Here is a 23,813-nt window from a genome sequence, read left to right on the forward strand (position 1 = left end):
GACGCTTTGTTGTCCTCTATGGCTTCTGTAAAAAGGGTTGGCCTGCTTCAAAGCAAACTTTGGCAGCCTGGATCCGTATGGCTATTTCTGAAGCTTATCTTCATGAAGGCCTACCGGTCCCTCCTTCTCTGAAGGCTCATTCCACTAGGTCTGTGGGTCCTTCGTGGGCAGCTCGACGTGGTGCCTCGGCAGTTCAGATCTGCAAGGCTGCTACGTGGTCTTCTGTCCATACCTTCGTGAGGTATTACAGGTTTGACACCTTCGCCTCTCAGGATGCTTCCTTCGGGCGGCGGATTCTCCTTTCTGCACAGGAGCGTCCCCACCCTTAAAGGATACTGCTTTGGGACATCCCCAAGGTATCCTGTGGATACCCTATGGACCCTGAAGTAGAAAATATGAGATATGGTAAGAACTTACCCTTGTTATCTCTATTTCTGCGAGGTCCATAGGGTTCCACAGGACTCCCGCCCTGTCGCACCTGTGCTGCAGATGGGCTTTGCTCTGGTCACCGGTTTTCCGTCTCCCTCTGGTGAGAATGTGATTCTTGTATGTGTCCAGATCTTTGTTCTCTCTCTTCCTTCTCCTCCTCCGGCCTATGGCTTGGTAACTAACTGAGGTGCCTTGGCCCGGGGGCGGGGTATAGGAGGGGGACCTAGTGCATCCTGGGAGGCTGAAGCTTAACTCTTTGGTGCCCTGCGACTGATGTCACACCTATACCCCCAAGGTATCCTGTGGAACCCTATGGACCTCGCAGAAATAGAGATAACAAGGGTAAGTTCTTACCATATCTCATATTATATCACAGTCCGGGAGCATGAACTGTCGCCCTCTTGCCAATGATGTTTTTCCCTTTAAGGTCTCCACGCAGACATCACCAGTAGACAACGCTGGTCGTGAAACATTAGCGAGTTGAGCTGTCCAAGCTGGCTTCCGCTATCACCCCCGAGGACTCCTCTGGCAGCCATGCTGGGTAATGATGGCAGCACAGCCTCCCTGTACATGACCCTCTCAGCACTGCGGATGTTATCTGCTTAATTAGTGCATGACTCATTGTCAGTAAATGCCTGCACACAGGTGTCCCTCATTAACCCAGGTGTTCCCAGTCATTGTAGTGATCCACAGTAGCATCCCTGTTCTAGATAATCCTTTTTTTTTTTTTTTGTCTTCGCTGGATAAAAGTGATCCTGTTAGTACATAAGAGGTGCTTGCGGAACACCATTGTATTACAGATTCTGTAGGATACTTCTGTAACCAGAGCTGTATGGGATTTATACAGATATAACCAGTAATGCACCATCGGAGAACATATAGATAGGTGTCCTGTATACTTGCTGTATGTATGCCAATACTTCCTGGGTTACTTCCACTGCCAGAGATGGAGCTGGCTGCTGTACTGTGCCCACAATAGTGCCAGTCTAATGCGGATAGTCGTGAGAATACGTATCGGGCAAATGGAGAATTGCTAGGACCTATAGACATGTACTTTGGAAAAATGTGTGTCGTATGTTGCGTCGACATTATGCATTTTAACAGTCAGTCTAGCGTTTGTCTAGTGTTCAAGCCTTAATCCTACCATAACCTACTGTATACCCCTCACCCTAACCGCATCCTACCCCACACCTACTGTAAACCAGTAGTGTCGACATTGTGAATTCCAACCTGTTCACTATCGACGTTTCAACCATGTTGACACTTTAAATGTTGACTTAATGACTACATACAATGCCAGGAAAAAATATAAGAAAACTGTGTATGTTGCACTGCATTCAGTTTTTGTGTTATTCTCTACTTCTACAATTGCTTATGCCGAGTAATTATATATATATATATATACAGTGTATAACATTATATAGATGTTTTTAGTGTAGCACTCTAATTAGATAGATCTTAATTGGGTGGAAAGCAAGAGATTGGCTGCACTTCTGAGCTGGCGTTTTTGCATTGAGGCTTTTAAGTAAATGAACCTGCGTATGTGCAGTATGCATGCGGAGCTTTTTAATTAAACGTACCAGCTGGCATGCATTAATCTAGGTTGGGGTTTTTTGTGCAGAAAAACAGAAATATTTTGGACCACTTTCATAAAGAGAAAAAAAGCTGCTACTTAAGACTTGAAGACTTTGCTGCTGTATAGTGCTTGAGTCGCTGAGATTCATTCATACCCCCCCCTTCTTCAGCAGTCCTGATTTTTGCAGGGGGTACGGGCTGCAGGTATGCCATTTACATTGCTGGCTGGGAGGATCATTGTATAAGCGATAATGCAAATTGCGTTACCGCACCCCTGCCCACTGTGTATTTACTGAGGTGGGCGTGGCTTTTGTCATGAATGGCATCATCATGGCATGTCCCTGCCCACCATGCACTGAGTTGGTTGCAATGTGTGATAAGCAATACTTGAAACCAGACATACAAGGATAGTGTTCACGCTAGCTCCGGCTGCAGGCAGGGCGCCGGAGCGAGAGAGGACAGTTCAGCGCGCGCCCGAAAAGGGGGCGCGGTCATTGAAAAGTGGGCGTGTCTGTAAGACGCGTCCCCTTTTCGCCACTCTTGGGGGCGTGCCCGGCACTTACGGACACGCCGGGCAGCCCCCGAGCGCTGCTGACAGGTAGAATAGATGCCGGGCGTATGCGCCCAGCATCTATTCACCGGCGGTGACCGGGTCACCACAAATTTCCCCACCCACTGGACACTGCAACCTGTGGGTGGAGATGGCAGTGGCAGGCTGTCTTAGCGGGGCGCTGCGCGGTGAAGGCAGGGTGCTTTTTGCCCTCCAGAAGGAGGGCAGGGCGCAGCGCCCCGCTAAAACAGTCTAGCAGGAACGCTACAAGGATAAGATACCCAGTTCTAGAGGTTGTTCATCCTGCCCTTGAAAGTACAAGGTGCGGCAGCCATCTAGGGTGCACTCCATAGGTTACCGTGGGCAGGGGCCCGTGCTTAAGGGGAGTGGCCAGCCAGCACAGAAACGTGGCCAATCATTAGAGAGGACATAGCCTGCAGACAACATGGGTGCTACAGTGCGTGGTCTGGACCTCTATATACATATACAGTATATAGTAAATACTAACAGTGCATGCAGTATAATGTACCAGATTATGCTCCGGAGTGACTGACACCATAGTCTTGGGAATGCAATATAACATAACATATGTATAATAATAAAGCACATAATGGTGAACCTGTCTATATAAACCACATTAATGCACTCTCCATATGATAGGGGGCCTCCAGTACACACCAGCCAGTCTCTAAACCTCAATGAGAACTGCATTAGGTCTAGTAAAGGCCAAATACGGCCCATTGTAAAAAAAAAAAAAAAAAAAAAGGTTAATGATGGGGACGACTTAGTTGTATTATATAAAAAAAAATATAAACACTCCCTCAGTATACACTATGCTCATACTTACCTATTCTCCCTGAAATTGCGGGACGCTCCTGAATTTTCGGTAGCCCCACCACCTCCTTGGAAGACTATCCGGATCTCCCAACTCCCACCTACTGCCTAGTGAAGTGGGCAGGATGGGAATAACGGCTCTGTATGGAGGGGGCGGTTCTAATTGATGCGGAAAAAAGCGTCCTTTGGCCCCTCCCCCTCTTGGCGGTCCCGCAGTGGCCAGTTGCGTCTCCTCTCCTTGCAGTGCCCCGAGAGGAGATTCAAAAAGACGGAAAGTATGAATATTCTGTGTTTTATATGTTATTGTCACACAAGAATACATTAGATCATCTGCAGGAGGGCAAATCTCAGGCAAGTTTCCATAGAAACAAACCAAGCCACCATGTTCATCCATCTTCCTGCCCCACCTGGTAACTGACCCTCTAATAGAGTAACCATATATAATTCTGGTACTCTGTCTGGAACCTGACATTAGGAGGGGGGGAGGGGCTCAGACAATGGGACCCTCTGGGTGTTTCCCCTGTACCCCTGTGAGTCAGTCCGACCCTGTTTGTAACCAACCATAATAAAGAACATAATAATAAAAGATTCAAACACTTCTTGGTATCAGGTGAATATGAAGCAAGGATGAGCCAATCGTCTACATAAGATGTCACAGATCTGGCGATATGTCCGTAGGCGGGCTTGTCCAATTGATAAATACTATGTATAAAAATACTTTACAATGAACGTTGAAGGGGCGACTTCTAAAAGACAGTCAGTATTCTCGCCCAGAACACAGTTCATAACGTGTCATTACGCTTATCTCCGTACTGCCGAAATGAAACTGTCTTGTACCCAACAACACAGAGTGAGAAATCTGATTTGAGTTAAATAATGCATTTGACTTGTAAGAGTTCCAGACAGGATTTCATATTTAATCACATATAAAAAATTAATCAGAGACTCCAGCTCAGACCATGCAACACAATAATTACCGTGTTTACTCAGAGACGTCACGTTACAGACCCGCGCCTGGGATATCACAATACCCCTAGTAGCATTTTTTTTTTTTAAGTTTTGCTCAGAATTCCGCTGAACGCAAAAAAAAATAAAAAATGATGAGAAGTCGCGGAAGAAGGTGCGACAGGAACATATTTTCTGATGTATCCGGGAGAGGTGGCAATGAGGGAGAAGCTAAAAATAGAACGTTAGGTAGTAATAGCGCAGTCATATAAATCAGTTTACAAGTTGTTTTTCTATAAATGTTCTGTAAAGCACATGGGCACGAGTCTGCAAGGTGACGCAGTGCCCCCTACTGGCCAACGTTATTATGGTACAAATGCTAAGATTAGAACCAAGCACACACATAGTCTTTTTAATCGATCAAGGCAGCAAAACAGGTTTGTATTTAATAAAATGAATATATGTTTTTTATTATTATTTTGCTTTGAAACTAACCTGAGCCAGGAAAGGTTCCTAGAGATTGTAGTGCAAATAACAGCCTGGGCTTTAATTTAATGTCTGTCACATACATAATGATGCATTGTTCTATAAAATGAGTCTGAAACAGACTGTGGTAGATTCCAAGGCTCCAGCCTTTGAAGTATTTCAGTCAGTTCAAAATAATAATGTTTTAAGGCCTTGAACAGCATACGTCTAGTTAGTAAACGCCGAGGGACATGTAAATGCAAAACCCACAGAATGAAAGGAAAGGGATTGGACACGGAATTTTCACTCAGCAGCTGCGTAGAGACTGGATAATTGATTAGTATTGGAAAGCAGACATACAGTAGCTACTATAATATGCAGGGTACCCAGCGTTCTCCTAATATTCCTAATTGGAAAATCATGATAGGCTAAATTCCTGTCCAATCTTGGCACGACCTGACTCGCCCAAGTCACACCCATTTTGTGCTAGGACTTGCCCATTTCCCAGCAAGTCACACCCATTGTGTGCTAGGACTCGCCCATTTCCCAGCAAGTCACACCCATTTTGTGCTAGGACTCGCCCATTTCCCAGCAAGTCACACCCATTGTGTGCTAGGACTCGCCCATTTCCCAGCAAGTCACACCCATTGTGTGCTAGGACTCGCCCATTTCCCAGCAAGTCACACCCATTGTGTGCTAGGACTCGCCCATTTCCCAGCAAGTCACACCCATTGTGTGCTAGAACTCGCCCATTTCCCAGCAAGTCACACCCATTTTGTGCTAGGACTCGCCCATTTCCCAGCAAGTCACACCCATTGTGTGCTAGGACTCGCCCATTTCCCAGCAAGTCACACCCATTGTGTGCTAGGACTCGCCCATTTCCCAGCAAGTCACACCCATTGTGTGGTAGGACTCGCCCATTTCCCAGCAAGTCACACCCATTGTGTGCTAGGACTCGCCCATTTCCCAGCAAGTCACACCCATTGTGTGGTAGGACTCGCCCATTTCCCAGCAAGTCACACCCATTGTGTGGTAGGACTCGCCCATTTCCCAGCAAGTCACACCCATTGTGTGCTAGGACTCGCCCATTTCCCAGCAAGTCACACCCATTGTGTGCTAGGACTCGCCCATTTCCCAGCAAGTCACACCCATTGTGTGCTAGGACTCGCCCATTTCCCAGCAAGTCACACCCATTTGCAGTTGCCGGAAGTGCTAGATGGACTAATACTAGTGGAGACTGAACCTAAACAGAACGTTATCAATTAAATGGCAGCCGCAGATTTATTCAAATGTATTTGTCAACGGCTTAGAGCAGTGGTCAGGGAACAGGGGTAAATTACCGCACATGGGGTAAAAATGAAATTTCTGGGGGGTAATGGACGGACAGCCGGGCATGCATGTGAATCATTCTATAATATAGAATGAATTATATGCATGCCCGGCTGTGTCGTAGGGAGGCTCTAAGCCGGACGCCCGCTGAGATGTTATTACCAGCAGGTGCCCGGCTCCTTCCCTGCAGCGCTGCGTTAGCCGGAGGCTGGAGTTCATCTACTGAATTCCAGCTTCCGCCTCTCTCCATGCGCACTATGGGAGAGATGTCATGAGGTCTCTCCCATAGTTCTGAGGAGCAGCCGGGCGGACAGGACGGCAGCGAATGCAGGAGCGGGGATTAAGGTAAGTGGGGTTTTTTTTGTACAAGTGGCACTACAGGGGCATAACTATGGGGGCACTACTACAGGGGCATTATATGGGGGCACTACTACAGGGGCATAACTATGGGGGCACTACTACAGGGGCACTATATGGGGGCACTACTACAGGGGCATTATATGGGGCACTACTACAGGGGCATTATATGGGGCACTACTACAGGGGCATTATATGGGGCCACTACTACAGGGGCATTATATGGGGGCACTACTACAGGGGCATAACTATGGGGGCACTACTACAGGGGCATTATATGGGGGCACTACTACAGGGGCATTATATGGGGGCACTACTACAGGGGCATAACTATGGGGGCACTACTACAGGGGCATTATATGGGGGCACTACTACAGGGGCATTATATGGGGCCACTACTACAGGGGCACAATAAGGGGGCACTACTACAGAGGCATTATATGGGGCACTACTACAGGGGTATTATATGGGGGCACTACTACAGGGGCATTATATGGGGCACTACTACAGGGGCATTATATGGGGCCACTACTACAGGGGTATTATATGGGGGCACTACTACAGGGGCATTATATGGGGGCACTACTATATGATTTCCTTCATTTCAAATCAAGGGGGTAACGTCGGCGTATCTAAATATATTTTTGGTTAAAAGGTAAAAAAGTTCCCTGACCCCTGGCTTAGAGAAACACGCAGAACTTTTGCAGAGCCACTTGCTGCCTCGTCGTCACCTCTAATACCCAAAGTCGTAACTTCCAGGAGGTAAGCTAGTGTTAATCCCTGAGTACAACTGCATTCTAGTCTTCTCCATTCAACTGGGCCGAAAAAATAAGTATAATACTGTCAGAGTATCGACCACCCGACAGGACAGAACAGAGCACCGCTAGGCCTGATAGCAAAATCCGGGTAAGAGCCCGGCAATGGGAGACTATCTTCTCAGGCCTTACCAAGCGGGACTCCACTGCGCGTGCAGCCTCAGATGCTGGGTGACAATCCCACATTCCCGGGCCCCTCTCCCCTCCGTGCCCGCGTAGTGGCGGTAGTATTTATTCTGCCACCAGCGCACCTGCAGCCAAAGGCACATACCGTAGCACCAACCATAAATCATTTCCTCTGACAACCAATGGCCACCAAACAAGTGCAAACTCCTCACAGATAGAAACGTTATTATTATTACTATAGTGCATATCATTGCTAATACAGTTAGAGGTATGTTTGTATTCTTCTGATGCCAGGAAAGTAATAGCGTAGTAGCATCTGAATTAAAAAAAAAAAAACATTTGTGTACGGAATTTTGGGTCTATTTTTGGTACTTTTTGGAATGATTTTTGTCAGGTTTTGGTGGCGTCAATGGAAGTTTTTGTAAATGTCCCCATTTGTGATTTTTGCTTATACACAAGGGCATTCATTTTGTTTTTTTGAATTTGATCGTTCCCTCTGTGCTTGAAATGCGCCTCGGTGGCGCACTTGCCTGAAAACAACGTAGAGAAGTATTAGGAGCTATACGTAGGCGTATTCCGCATACCATGCATTATTTGTATGCGGTTGGAAAGGAGCATGTATTATTCTGCCGATATATGCGGAAGCCTGTAGTCATCGCGTCAAAGCCTTCTACGGTATCTAATGAGCGCCATTCTTACAGGGCGTCATCTTGAATGGGGCCCGGGCTTGGCGCCAGAATTTGGAGCATTAGCATATTAAATTATGCTTTTGTAGCACTCTCCTATGTGATCATTCGCAGAATCTTTTTATTTATCGCAGCCACCTGCAAAGGGTTTATTTCCTTCTTGAGAAATAACATTTTAATTGCAATCATTTAAAATTACTGAGAGCTCTTTTTTTTTTTTAAGCCCTATAAGCTGCAATCACCGGGCCGGCTCTTCCCTCCGCTGTTCTGGATGTGCCCTTCAGAGCTGAGCCTGCGACAGAATCCTGATACAACTAAATGTCTGCATAGACCAGCATCTACTTAAATGCAGCCCATTAGTGACTGTCTAAGCTGCAGGAGGAGGCATATAAAGGAACAGTAGGTATCACACCATGGTGGCACAGACACTGCAGAGACAAAGGGGGGAAAAACCAAAGCGGAAATTTTAAAACTGCATTAATAATAAAGTCAAATCCTGGTGCGTTTGGCATTTAAAATTATTGCTGTTTTAAATGGTGAGAATTTACATCAGGGGCGGGATGTACTAACCTTGCGGAGTACATCCCGCCATGCATCGCATCGCTACTGATGGCATATGAGATCAGTAGCACAAAGGACAGCTCTTCCGATAAGAGCTGTCCATTGAGATCTGCGCTGCGCCCTGGGCTTCCGGGTTTACGACCCGGGAGTTCATCTGCGCATGCGCAGAGTGATGCCGCCGCGGGGCATGCTGGGAGGGACCTGATGGGATCCCTCATACCAGCGCGATGCGGTAGAAGCCCATAGGCCCTTGCTGGCGTTACCCTCCGCATCGGAGCCCCGGCGGCCAGCCAATGATACATCTGGAAAACGGGGTTTTTACCGCATTTTTCATTTAGTACATCCCGGCCCAGGTCTTCAGTTTCTTTAGACTCAGACAGGAAGTTTAATACTGCACCCATAAATCAGAAAATGGTGTAAACTACTGGGGCTAAACTCCGAATAGCCACGTTTTGGAGTTTAGTACATAGGGGTCAGATCGTAGTCCCTATTGATATCTGATATAGGTTTGGGCACTTGGGAGGGGGAGGTTAAGGTTAGGCACCCCTAAGGGAGGGTTAGGTTAGTTTGTACTCATCTTAACTGCTGTCGGGATCTTCGCTGTTGAGATTTGAAATCATACCGCTACAGTTCATAAAATCATGCAGCCCCTAAATGTGAGATGGATAAATACAACGTCCTCATTGGTTTTCTTCCAGGATGAAAATTACAACCTGTTCCAAAATTAATATTGGCAGAAACTTCAAGTTTTTTTCCCAAAAAAAAGTCTACAGTAAAAACAAAACCACAGAAACGAATAAACGTCCTCTTTTCCAATCGCAGCGGATTTCCCAGTGTTCTCTATCATGCTGGATAATAGAGATTTCCCAATCAACCTCACATATGTTTATAAAAAGTCCAAGATTCGGAATATCCATTATCATCAATAGAATTATTATCCATTATCATCAATAGAATTATTATCCATTATCATCAATAGAATTATTATCCATTATCATCAATAGAATTGCTGCCAGTTGTACCGACACATAACCTGAACAAGCCAAACTCACCGGAAAAGATGTGGACAGAGCATTGGGGCTGATTCAGAACGGAACGCTATTGCAATCGCGAAAGTATGCTAATGTTGGCAAAAGTATAGCCGCCCACTTCTGCTATCTCACATCCGTCTTACCTCGCAGCCCAGCAAAAACATCGGTACCATCGAGTAACATCGGACCCTGAAACACAATTACAGCAGGTCAGACCCTTACTCAGAAATTGCAAGTCTCATCACTCGCATTAAGTACTCAAGCTGCGTATGCCGTCGCTAAGGCTAATTTATGTACGTCCAGCAAACAGACAGGCACGCCTGCGTTTCACCGACCCCCCCCCTGCAAACGCTCGCTGCCTGTCAATCCCGTATTACAGCGCATATGCATGCAGAACCCCAAAAAAGCCGGGGAAGGCCAGCCACCCCAGGGGAGCACACCAGTGAAAGACTAGAGCGTTAATAATATGTTAATAAAAATAAAGCAAAAACTATGTGATAATAAGTGATACATAGGTGAAAGGTGTAATTAAAATGCTAAGAAAAGAATAATGAAGAAAAAAATAAAATGATAGGTAGCACCTAATTGGTTGCTATAGGTAACGTCTCCACTTGTCCTCCCCCTAGAGACAGAGACCGTTTATAGATGGCTATTCTCAATGGCGGTGAATTACATATGAATGAACCCTTCCCGACGCTACTGTACATGAAAAATATCCGTCCCGACAGCAGAGAGTGACCAGAAGAACCCCCCAGATGTCACATGACTTGTGAGGTAACCCCTTCCCTGCCTGGCACAGGCAATGCGGCATCTGTGTTGGATACACTATGCGTCGCTGGCAGGGACCTTGCTCTCACCCTCCTCTCTGGTTCCCTTCAGGTCTGTTTCATGCTGCGCGGGTTATATGAGAAAGCCTCGATATCCCCCAGGCGACACTCTTCTGACAGTGCAAGTTCAGCGGCCTCTCCGTGCGCAAACAGTCCGCAAACCATGTTATCTTGGAAGTTTCTGGGTGTTTTTTTTTTCTTTCCGTTCTCATTGGAATGACCTCAGTTTAGTCCCCCTCTGGGAAGGTGATGGCACCATAGACTTAGCTGCAAATGGCAATTTATGGCTAATGTGTAAGGATTTTTTTTTAAAAGGCTTAGACAAATAATTCATTTACTGGCTGGGTAAATATATTTATTTTATTTTTGTCTTTATCCCCCTCCCCTCCAAAAAGTGTTTTGTTTTTTTTTCTTTTTAAAAATGTATTAACCTCTTATTCAGTCAGACCTAGGACACAATTGGATTTATACTAAGTCTCAGGTGCTTGTCAGAGCTGAAAATGTTTGAGATACGAGGTTGATCAAGGAGGGGGAATATATTGTTTCACGCACGGCACGCTTCCTGTCTGTAATCCCATTGAATGACTTCTCTTCAGCCTGTGAATGAGGTAAAAGGATGGAGAAGGCTCATTTACAAAGTTCAATTCATGTTTAGCAGGAGGGAGCAGAACCTTTTCCTCATTACAGGAGGCTGCAGAGCCTTTTCCTTATTACAGGACATTGCAGAGCCTTTTGCTCCTCTCAAGAGGGCACAGAGCCTTTCACTCACCGCAAAAGAGTCTCAAGTCTTGTCCTTACACCGTCCATTTGCCGTCCTATGGGGCAGGAACATTTCCAGGAGCACTTTTGGCCTATCTGATACAGTTCCTCAAACACCCAATGTGGACACGTACAGCAGAACGTCAAATATCTATAAAAAAAAAAAGGATTTGATTAACTCCATCTTCAATTGTCTGCAATCCAGAAGACGTCTGCCACTTCACACGGAGATCGTTCACCCTCGTCAGATTTGGAAGCCTGCAGACTCCCCACGCCAAACTGCTTGCTGACCATTGTACTGTGAGGCCTCAAAAATACATTCACCTGCCGCCAAGGAGACCGTCTGCGGTCAGTTAAACATGGCTGTGGCCGTGTACTGTCTGGGACCCTTGATCCAGGCTTTCTAAACTCAGGCATCTCACCTGGTCATTGGGGCCACAAGAGGCTGTGTCTGACTGAAGCAGGTGGCTTCTTATTCCTTAGGAGCCCTTGGACAAGTAGCTCTTACTTTGTGACCCAGTTTTCGGGCTGGTGATCGCTACTAGCAGTGCCTTCTTTTAAAAATGGATGACTGTTCAGCATCAACGGTGACCATACAATGCCAAACCGTACTTACCGACATTCTCCAGGAGGGGGCAGAGCCAGGTCAGCAAAGCAGGGGAAGTGACACGGCATTTCGGGGGTGTGGCCGGGGACCTTAACCGGCATTAGGGGCAGAGCGGTGGGGGGCGTGAACGCGCGATTGCCTCAGTGTGGCCCAGCCCCCGCTGCACAATGGCAAGATTACCAAGATGGCGAGATTCAGGGGAACTTACCCACTTTTCCATGCGGCTGAGAGTGCCACCCAATTTTTCTGGCAGAGTAAGCAAATGTGTGTCAAACTGACAGTCAGACAGACCAATTATCTGACATGCTGAAAACATTATACTTACCATGCACTGCCAGAAAATTGGTCTGTCTATCTATTGGTGAGTATATCTACGGTCTGATCTGAGCACAAATGATGGCATCTCTCTGGCATGGCTGACAGATCGATAATTGGTGCTGTGTTACGGCCGTGCACTGTGTAATTATCGGCTCGATCAATTATGCTAAGAAGCCCCGATCCTAATTAGCTTGCATAATTGGATTTCTAATGTAATAAAAGCAGTCCTGATGTCACTTTCATGATTAGGTTTAGGACATAAAAAGTGAAAAAGTTAAAGTGTATACGAGGAGCTACTCTAATTAGGGTTACTTCCAAAGACCGTGCGTGCGCTTAGCGCCACTGCATAAATAAAATATAATTGCAGACGTGCAGATTCTGCAGTATACAAATGACCCTTATTGTGCTCCCTCTTTGCACTCACATTACACTAAATGCCACCTAATGCAGAACCAATGTAAATATTTCATCTGCCGCCATGCCCATAGCGCTCTACTCATCCTCCTCCTCGTTCCCGGCAGTGCGAAGTGTGAACACAGACGGTAACAACCTCAACATACGCCATTTAGTGAGACGTGGGCAGGAGGTAACGAGGCATCTGCATTTTAACTAATCTGACTCACTCAATATGAATAAAAAGGCACCAGGAAAACTCATTTATCATACGGCAATTCTAACGCCAAGACACATCGCTGTGGGGAAAAAAAGAGTTTTGTTTAGTCAATAATGAATTCTTAACCCAATTTGGGGTCGGTGACTGCTTTGAGAATCAGATAGAAACCATAGACTTATTGATAAAATTAGCATATTATGGAAATTGATTGTTTTCACTTTGTAACTTGTGTACGATTTTTTGGCATTTTATTGTGGAAAAACAAACAACAACCTTTTACTAGGAACAGACATCTCTACATACAGCGCGGTTTGGCGCCCCACAGAAAATGTGACTAAACCGCACCATGCGTCCAGTGTCAGACTGGGGGATTTAGGGCCCACCGTGGGAATTCAGTGGTAGGGGGTCCAAGTTTAAGGACGGCTGGCCAACCATTAAAAAGTACATCCAAAGAACAGGGAGCCTTTTACTCTTGATTGGGCTAATCTTGATGTAGTTCCCATAGAAAGAAACCAAGCACCCAGATTCATCCATGACCCCTCCTCCACCCAGTTACTGACCCCTAGAGGAGGGGTTGGAGCCCACCTGGGATTTCTCCTGTACACCTGTGGCACGCCACACAGTTGTGTACTGAATGTATGTGTTGCATGCAGCAGCAGTGTGGTGCTCAGGTGCTAACCTGAGTAAAAAGACTGGGAAGAATACGTAAAGAATAGAAGTATAAGGATACATCTGTATCTGTTCCTACTCACAAGTCCCTTTCACGTAAAGTCTACCTACTTCTACACCAGACTGGCTCTCTCTCCAGGAATGTCCAGCAGACTCATGATTTGAGGTCGAGTAGACCATCTCCCCCTCTCACCAAGGAAGTGGGCGGTGAAAGGACTTGATGGCATGAATCGTGTCATCGTAGGCCCCGCCCCCAAAAGCATGAAGTCAGCATTGCGCAGCGGGGCTGGGCTGTGACGTGATGATGCAAATAGCACCCTTAGACTGAGTGGCTGTATACTGTGATTTAGAGTTGAGTTAGGACGCGACCACCTCCCAACTAGTGACGGCTCCAGAGGTGCGTCTGCAGCTCAGTTCAAAATTCAAATAGGGGAGCTACACCAACTGCCACTCCAAATACTACTAAGCTTCTCCGGCCTGGACTATGTGGCAGTTGGTGTGGCTCCCCTATTTGAATTTTGGATTGTGCTGCAGCCCCACCTCCACTGCTCCCAACTGTAATAATTCAGCGCCTTCTCAAAACTCTGATAAGTATCTTCATTTTTGGGGGATTTTTTGGGCCTTGTTGCCTGCATTGTTATCTGTGACAGGAGGTCAGGCAGATGGTTAGTGCTCAGGCCCTGCTGTGGGGGGGACACTTATTATTAGCCAGTATAGGGCCCAGCGCCCAGAATCGCGTCAGCTGTCGGCACTCCAAAGAGCGGAACTCTCAGATACTGTACGCCCTCCGATAAGTGCACAGGAACTCTTATACCAGACAATGTTACTTGTCGCTGAGCAAGCCGCGGCATTCATTGCCGGCAGCTGTGTTATCACTTACGTGTGGCCTTGGATTAAACAATTATAATCTCATTCAGAGCTGCTTTATCTAACAAGTCCGTAGTATTTCTTCTTCTCCTTTTTTGTGTGTGAGATGTAATTGAACAACAGACAATGAAATGCGGGTTCTGAACATGCCAGGTTTTATGTCTTGTGCCGGTTTCCTGCGGATGCAGCAGCAATAGTCCCTTTTATGTTGCGCATTACGTTGGACGTTTCATTATTGAAGGCTGTTTAAGAAAATGCCGGTGACGCCGCATGTCATCGCATTACACGTGCGGTGATTAACCAGACGTCTCGCATCTCACAAGTTTGCGGCATTACTTAAATCAATTTTTTTGTCTCAATGTGGAAAAAAAAATTTTGAAAATTTTTTAGCATTTATTTTTTATCCATTGTTTCTTTTTTTTATTATAATTAGTGAAGCCAACTGGGGGCCGCACATGCAATTATCCCCAGCAAAGTGGCAAATAACCCAGTATCGCCTATAGCCGCATTTAGGTTTAGTAAATATGCCAATGAGACTTTTGCATTTACAGATTTGTCCACATACATCTATCCTCCGTGCGCTACAAGTCGCGTTACACATAACGCGTGAGCGCCGTGCGCCTTATTCTTCCCGCTAGCTTGTTTTAGTGAAGCGCCGCTACCCGTCTGATTTTAAAAGGGGCAAAATGTGCCCTGCTTAAAAAATCCTGCCCTGAGCCTTCCCCACCCGCGGGCCGCAGTGTCCCATGAGTGGGAGAAGTTGCGCTGACCGATCACCACCGGGTGAATAGACGCTATATGTATACGCACGGCATTCTATTCTAGCCCCTCCCCGGCCAGCCATGTCCCCTTTGCAGGAGCGCGCGCCCAGAGGGCACATGCATGAACTCTCTGCCAGTACCCACAGCGTCGCGCCCTGCCCACACACTAGCGGGAACGCGACGACTTATCATTTTGCCGCATATCATTTTAATCAGCAGAAGCTGCTTATGCATCCTAGTCTCATCGTTTTGCATTTTAAGGAAAAAAGTTGCACAAAAACACGCTCGGTGCTACTGAATCGCGCCATGTCAAGGCAGGACTAAAAGGGCTGTTTAACGTGCAAGGAGGCTAGCTGTATGTGGTCACATCTGTATATTTATTATTTTGGAGTCAGATTTTAATGGGGTGTTTTTTTTTTTTGCACCTGTACTGAACTTCCCACTTTATTTGCTGTTTTTAATGTATAAAAATTGATTGAGCATCTTGCATTTGTGATATTTACGTACTAGCATATCTTTAAAAGGACGGACTCAGATCCTACCCCTGATGCTTCCAATAATGTGTGGCGGCCTCTTCGATGGGGCACATTTGGTGAGATTGAAAGAGCAGTGTTCTCCCCAGGCTGTTTTTTTGCGGGTGCACCACCCGGCACTTTGGGAGCCTGCGAGTGGGGACAGTATCTGGGAGCTGTATAAAAAGGACCAGATCCTACAGACTTTGCAGCTCTTTCATAATCAGATGACTGGGCCTCTAATAAGAAGAGGAGAATTAATATATAAAATGTTATTTCAAGTTCAAATCCTTAAAATGTTTTAAACCCTGACCTTTTATTATTGCGAAGGCTCCCACCCGGCTACTTCTTGATGCCACCCAGCTGGAAAAAAATTCTGGGGAGAACACCGAAGACCGTAAACAGGGACTGTTTCCTCCTTTTCATCTTTGTTCTTTCCCAATACAAAGTAGTCCAAAAACTCCTAACAAGATTGCCATTAAAAACAAACAAAAATTTTTAAAGACCCTGGGATACCTCTGTGAGCCTTACAGACGTTTTTCACATTTGCACACACCTTAAAATATCACCTGTGCAAAATAAAAATGTGCATCCAGAAATAATTAGAGGCCCAGAATCAACGGTGTATAAATCGCATGGTTAGGTCTGAAAGCAGAGCCATAATGCAGACAGCTGCAGTACATTGATCGCATGGTTAGGTCTGAAAGCAGAGCCATAATGCAGACAGCTGCAGTACATTGATCGCATGGTTAGATCTAAAAGCAAAGCCATAATGCAGACAGCTGCAGTACATTGATCGCATGGTTAGGTCTGAAAGCAGAGCCATAATGCAGACAGCTGCAGTACATTGATCGCATGGTTAGGTCTGAAAGCAAAGCCATAATGCAGACAGCTGCAGTACATTGATCGCATGGTTAGGTCTGGAAGCAGAGCCATAATGCAGACAGCTGCAGTACATTGATCGCATGGTTAGGTCTGAAAGCAGAGCCATAATGCAGACAGCTGCAGTACATTGAACGCATGGTTAGGTCTGAAAGCAGAGCCATAATGCAGACAGCTGCAGTACATTGATCGCATGGTTAGGTCTGGAAGCAGAGCCATAATGCAGATAGCTGCAGTACATTGATCGCATGGCTAGGTCTGAAAGCAGAGCCATAATGCAGACAGCTGCAGTACATTGATCGCATGGTTAGGTCTGGAAGCAGAGCCATAATGCAGATAGCTGCAGTATATTGATCATTTGGTTAGGTTTTGAAAAAGAGCCATAATGCAGACAGCTGCAGTACATTGATTGCATGGTTAGGTCTGAAAGCAAAGCCATAATGCAGACAGCTGCAGTACATTGATCGCATGGTTAGGTCTGGAAGCAGAGCCATAATGCAGACAGCTGCAGTACATTGATCGCATGGTTAGGTCTGGAAGCAGAGCCATAATGCAAACAAAATTTTTTAAAGACCCTGGGATACCTCTGTGAGCCTTACAGACGTTTTTCACATTTGCACACACCTTAAAATATCACCTGTGCAAAATAAAAATGTGCATCCAGAAATAATTAGAGGCCCAGAATCAACGGTGTATAAATCGCATGGTTAGGTCTGAAAGCAGAGCCATAATGCAGACAGCTGCAGTACATTGATCGCATGGTTAGGTCTGAAAGCAGAGCCATAATGCAGACAGCTGCAGTACATTGATCGCATGGTTAGATCTAAAAGCAAAGCCATAATGCAGACAGCTGCAGTACATTGATCGCATGGTTAGGTCTGAAAGCAGAGCCATAATGCAGACAGCTGCAGTACATTGATCGCATGGTTAGGTCTGAAAGCAAAGCCATAATGCAGACAGCTGCAGTACATTGATCGCATGGTTAGGTCTGGAAGCAGAGCCATAATGCAGACAGCTGCAGTACATTGATCGCATGGTTAGGTCTGAAAGCAGAGCCATAATGCAGACAGCTGCAGTACATTGAACGCATGGTTAGGTCTGAAAGCAGAGCCATAATGCAGACAGCTGCAGTACATTGATCGCATGGTTAGGTCTGGAAGCAGAGCCATAATGCAGATAGCTGCAGTACATTGATCGCATGGCTAGGTCTGAAAGCAGAGCCATAATGCAGACAGCTGCAGTACATTGATCGCATGGTTAGGTCTGGAAGCAGAGCCATAATGCAGATAGCTGCAGTATATTGATCATTTGGTTAGGTTTTGAAAAAGAGCCATAATGCAGACAGCTGCAGTACATTGATTGCATGGTTAGGTCTGAAAGCAAAGCCATAATGCAGACAGCTGCAGTACATTGATCGCATGGTTAGGTCTGGAAGCAGAGCCATAATGCAGACAGCTGCAGTACATTGATCGCATGGTTAGGTCTGGAAGCAGAGCCATAATGCAGACAGCTGCAGTACATTGAACGCATGGTTAGGTCTGAAAGCAGAGCCATAATGCAGACAGCTGCAGTACATTGATCGCATGGTTATGTCTGGAAGCAGAGCCATAATGCAGATAGCTGCAGTACATTGATCGCATGGCTAGGTCTGAAAGCAGAGCCATAATGCAGACAGCTGCAGTACATTGATCGCATGGTTAGGTCTGGAAGCAGAGCCATAATGCAGATAGCTGCAGTACATTGATCATTTGGTTAGGTTTTGAAAAAGAGCCATAATGCAGACAGCAACATTGTATCACAGGTCTGGAAGCCAGGCCATAATGCATATAGCTACAATATATTGATCACTTTGTTAAGTCTGGAAGCCGGGCCATGATGCAGACAGCTACAGTATATGGATTGCATGGTAAGATCTAGGAGCAGAGCCATAATGCAGACAGCTACAGTACTGTATATTGATCATACGGTTAGGTCTGGAAGTAGAGCCGTATTGCAGTCAGCTACAGTACAGTATATTGATCATATGGTTAGGTCTTGAAGCAGAGCCATAATGCAGACCGTTACGATATATTGATTGTATGGTTAGGTCTGGAAGCAGAACTATATTGTAGATAGCTACAGTATAAATGATCACATGGTTAGGTCTGGAAGCAGAGCCATAATGCAGACAGCTGCAGTACATTGATCGCATGGTTAGGTCTGGAAGCAGAGCCATAATGCAGACAGCTGCAGTACATTGATCGCATGGTTAGGTCTGGAAGCAGAGCCATAATGCAGACAGCTGCAGTACATTGATCGCATGGTTAGGTCTGAAAACAGATCCATAATGCTGGCAACTACAGTATATTGATCGCATGGTTAAGTCTGGAAGCAGAGCAATAATGCAGGTAGCTACAGTATATTGATCGCATGGTTAAGTCTGGAAGCAGAGCCATAATGCAGGTAGCTACAGTATATTGATCGCTTGGTTAGGTCTGAAAACAGATCCATAATGCTGGCAACTACAGTATATTGATCGCATGGTTAAGTCTGGAAGCAGAGCCATAATGCTGGCAACTACAGTATATTGATCGCATGGTTAAGTCTGGAAGCAGAGCCATAATGCAGGTAGCTACAGTATATTGATCGCTTGGTTAGGTCTGAAAACAGATCCATAATGCTGGCAACTACAGTATGTTGATCGCATGGTTAAGTCTGGAAGCAGATCCATAATGCAGGTAGCTACAGTATATTGATCGCATGGTTAAGTCTGGAAGCAGAGCCATAATGCAGGTAGCTACAGTATATTGATCGCCTGGTTAGGTCTGGAAGCAGAGCCATAATGCAGGTAGCTACAGTATATTGATCGCCTGGTTAGGTCTGGAAGCAGAGCCATAATGCAGGTAGCTACAGTATATTGATCGCCTGGTTAGGTCTGGAAGCAGAGCCATAATGCAGGTAGCTACAGTATATTGATCGCCTGGTTAGGTCTGGAAGCAGAGCCATAATGCAGGCAGCTACAGTACATTGATCGCATGGTTAGGTCTGGAAGCAGAGCCATAATGCAGGTAGCTACAGTATATTGATCGCTTGGTTAGGTCTGAAAACAGATCCATAATGCAGGTAGCTACAGTACATTGATCGCTTGGTTAGGTCTGAAAACATCCATAATGCTGGCAACTACAGTATATTGATCGCATGGTTAAGTCTGGAAGCAGAGCCATAATGCTGGCAACTACAGTATATTGATCGCATGGTTAAGTCTGGAAGCAGAGCCATAATGCAGGTAGCTACAGTATATTGATCGCTTGGTTAGGTCTGAAAACAGATCCATAATGCAGACAACTACAGTATATTGATCGCATGGTTAAGTCTGGAAGCAGAGCCATAATGCAGGTAGCTACAGTATATTGATCGCTTGGTTAGGTCTGAAAACAGATCCATAATGCTGGCAACTACAGTATATTGATCGCATGGTTAAGTCTGGAAGCAGAGCCATAATGCAGGTAGCTACAGTATATTGATCGCTTGGTTAGGTCTGAAAACAGATCCATAATGCAGGTAACTACAGTATATTGATCGCATGGTTAAGTCTGGAAGCAGAGCCATAATGCTGGCAACTACAGTATATTGATCGCATGGTTAAGTCTGGAAGCAGAGCCATAATGCAGGTAGCTACAGTATATTGATCGCATGGTTAAGTCTGGAAGCAGAGCCATAATGCAGGTAGCTACAGTATATTGATCGCCTGGTTAGGTCTGGAAGCAGAGCCATAATGCAGGTAGCTACAGTATATTGATCGCCTGGTTAGGTCTGGAAGCAGAGCCATAATGCAAGTAGCTACAGTATATTGATCGCCTGGTTAGGTCTGGAAGCAGAGCCATAATGCAGGTAGCTACAGTATATTGATCGCCTGGTTAGGTCTGGAAGCAGAGCCATAATGCAGGCAGCTACAGTACATTGATCGCATGGTTAGGTCTGGAAGCAGAGCCATAATGCAGGTAGCTACAGTATATTGATCGCTTGGTTAGGTCTGAAAACAGATCCATAATGCAGGCAGCTACAGTACATTGATCGCATGGTTAGGTCTGGAAGCAGAGGCATAAGGTTTGTAAAATAGGTGCTGGCTAAGCACTGTGAATGAATATGCCCAAAATTAGTAATTGTGTATATTATTAACTAGCTGGGATACCCGGCATTGCCCGGGTTGAAGACTGGACCCTGAAGTACACCTGCAGCCTTTATTTGTTTACATTGTTGTTGCCATTCCATTGATCCTGAAAAGAACCCCATTGTTTGCTAACATACATGCAAACAGTGACGTAACTACCGTGGGTACAAGTAGTGCGGCTGCTATGGTGCCTGACCTGCCTCTGTGACCCACCGCTCCCCCTGCACCCAATCACGCCCACAAGGTGGGCCAGTCAAATCAGGGCTATTGGTGAGGGCCCAGGTGTCAGCAGTGTTGACTTGGTGCCGGCTCTGCCAGCTGATAACAGCTGGCACATTGACAGGCAGTCATGGAGAGACATTGGAGCTCGCAGACCAGCACCAGATACAAATTTTGCCCCCGCTGTCTGTCCATGTCTGCCGCTGCCTGCTGGTGCATTAATTACAGCTGGCAGCCTGGCCCCAAATCCACACCTGCTGGCTGCTGAAGGCACACAGGGGGAGGCGAGAGGCTGCTGGAGGGACATGGGGAGGTGAGTTGCTGGGGGGAGGCATAATGTGTAAGGGGCACTACTATTGTGTGGAATAATGTGTTATATGGGGCACTACTACTATGTGGCATAATGTGTCTGGGGCAGTACTGTGTGGCATAATGTGTAAGGGTCATTACTGTGTAGTGTAAGGGGCACTACTACTTCATGGCATAATGAGTATAAGGGGTACTACTGTGTAAAGTATGTATGCAAATGTATGTGTTTTTTTTACCTGGGGGGGCTTTTAATTTTTGCCCTGTGGCCTACACAGTTCTAGTTACACCCTTGTATGCAAACACAGAGGCCCTGGATTTAATATGAACTTGCATGAGTCATCAAGCTTGCTCAGACTGAAATTAAAAGACTTTTTGTAGCTGTCTCACAGGTTTTTGGCAGACTGCCAATTTCCACTGAAGCCAGCCCCAGAATCTGTGTGATTAAAGAGTGTCCCCATTTTCAGGGTTTGTGTGACAGTGTGTGGCCCTGACAACGTTCAAACCTAGGCAAAAATCTAATCCTGGTCACACTACACCACCATGCCAGATTTGGTGGAGCTAGGTCCAAAACTCTAGCCATGCATAAAGGAAAAAATAGACAGACAGACAGACACTTTTTCGCTTATTATATAGATAAACATGAATATTGTTTCCTAATGCTAGTGGGGTGTTCTGTTTGGGACCCTAGTAAATGTGTTTCCATGTCCTGTAGGATAGTATATTGGAGAATGGAGTTGAAATACATAAAGATTTATTGAGCAGTTCTATAAATGTTTCCTTTCGGAATTCATAAAACTTAATTGAAATCTGAAGCTTCCGAGCCTGGCATTTATAGGCATCATCCATTCATCCTCCGTTACTCCTGGCTAAGATATCACTGGGGAAAGCTAAAGTAGGAATAAGTTATGGGAATAAAGTTGGAGGCCCCTACAGCAAAACTGCTTCAGGCCGACAAGTATTTAAATCAGGTAGCGTGTACTGCAGAGGGGCTGTGATCCTCATCTTTAAAACATCTGAACAGATTGTGCTTCTCCTCCTGGTGCCAACTTGTATTTGTGTCAACAAAAAATGTTTTCTGCCCTGTTTATCAGACTTCAGCTCGTATCACCAGCACTGTGCAGATAGGTTCTGGGTGCCATGAGTTAATATGTATAGCTGGGGTACACACGGTACGATCTGCACAACCAATGATACATCGCTGAACGATTTCCCCCATGTCTAGCTTTAGGGCAAAATTAACTAAACGGCGGTTTCTATTCTGTTCTAAACCCCGGGGGTTTGGTGGCGGTTTTGCAGCGGTTTGTAAATGACCGCCCTGCTCTATTCTATTCTAAAATGTGTTTTGATGGCAGTTTTGCAGTATTCTTGGCCTTAGTAAATCTGCAGATAGCAAAACCGCCGTCAAAACACATTTTAGAATAGAATAGAACAGGGCGGTCATTTAGAAACCGCTGCAAAACCGCCACCAAACCCCCGGGGTTTAGAACAGAATAGAACCCGCCACCAAACCCCCACTTAGTAAATTTTGCCCTTAGTGTGCCTGACTTTTGTCTGACTTTTTCCCTGGCTAACTACTGACTGTCTAACATCTGGTGTCTATCTAGACATTGGGTAAAATTTACTAAGCGGCGGTTTGACTGCGGTTTCTATTCTAAACCCCGGCGGTTTGGTGGTGGTTTTGCAGCGGTTTCTAAATGACAGCCCTGTTCTATTCTATTCTAAAATGTGTTTTGACTGTGGTTTGGTCGCGGTTTTACTATCTGCAGATTTACTAAGGGCAAAACTGCAGTCAAAACACATTTTAGAATAGAATAGAACAGGGCTGTCATTTAGAAACCGCTGCAAAACTGCCACCAAACCCCCGGGGAATAGAATAGAAACCGCCACCATACCGCCGGGGTTTAGAATAGAATAGAAACCGGCGCCAAATGCCGCTTAGTAAATTTTGCCCTCTGTCTCTTATACCACACCTAATCAATATGGGTAGGGGTCTGCGTGCACACTGCGTGTAGTCTGCGTACGCTTACCCGATCGCACTGGCTGGTTCGCGCACTCGCAGTCCGATGCATGCGCAGTACAAAAACGGCCAAGTGTGTGCGTTCTCTCCTTTTGCGGTGCTTGCTGAATCAGGACCTAAATACTATTAAATATTGGTTCAGCCCAAAAAATGGCTGCCTCCACTGTTTATAAGCAAGTAAGGCAGTGGTTCCCAAACTGTGGACCTTATTCAGAGTCGGTCGCGAGCACTGAGCGCTCGCAACCGACTCGATGTTGGTCCACAGGCCATGCGCATGATGGAGACGGTTCCGTCGTGCGCATGCGCAAGCCCCCGCTAACGACGGGTGATCCGTCGTTAGCGGGCTCGAAGCAGACAGAGCAAGCTGTCGATGTTGATTGACAGCTCGCTCCGTTTGCTGGGCGGGTAGGGGGTGTGCCTACCCAAACAGAGGCGTTCCCGCCGGAACGCTAGCCGTTTGGGGGCCACCCCACTGACATCACCAGTGATGTCAGTGGGGAGCTTCCTGCTGAAACACAGCAGGAAGCTCCCTGGGGCTTAAGGTTGACGAGACCCGTACCCTAGGGTCTCGTCGTAAGCTCCGATGGTCTTGACCATCGC

The 23,813-nt window shown here is 46.1% G+C and overlaps 1 protein-coding gene across 1 annotated transcript in view; it reads left to right on the forward strand.

Moving 5' to 3' along the window:
* Window positions 1-908: 908 nt before the first annotated feature.
* IGSF11 (immunoglobulin superfamily member 11) overlaps window positions 909-23,813 on the forward strand; it is a 44,174-nt gene continuing 21,269 nt past the window's right edge. The window contains exon 1 of the mRNA XM_088453705.1: window positions 909-970. Within this exon, the coding sequence (XP_088309831.1) occupies window positions 964-970 (7 nt within the window). The 5' untranslated portion in view covers window positions 909-963. The remainder of the gene's footprint in view (window positions 971-23,813) is intronic.

This window comes from Taudactylus pleione, unplaced genomic scaffold, assembly GCF_031769625.1.
Source record: "Taudactylus pleione unplaced genomic scaffold, aTauple2 ptg000586l, whole genome shotgun sequence".
Taxonomy (NCBI): Eukaryota; Metazoa; Chordata; class Amphibia; order Anura; family Myobatrachidae; genus Taudactylus; species Taudactylus pleione.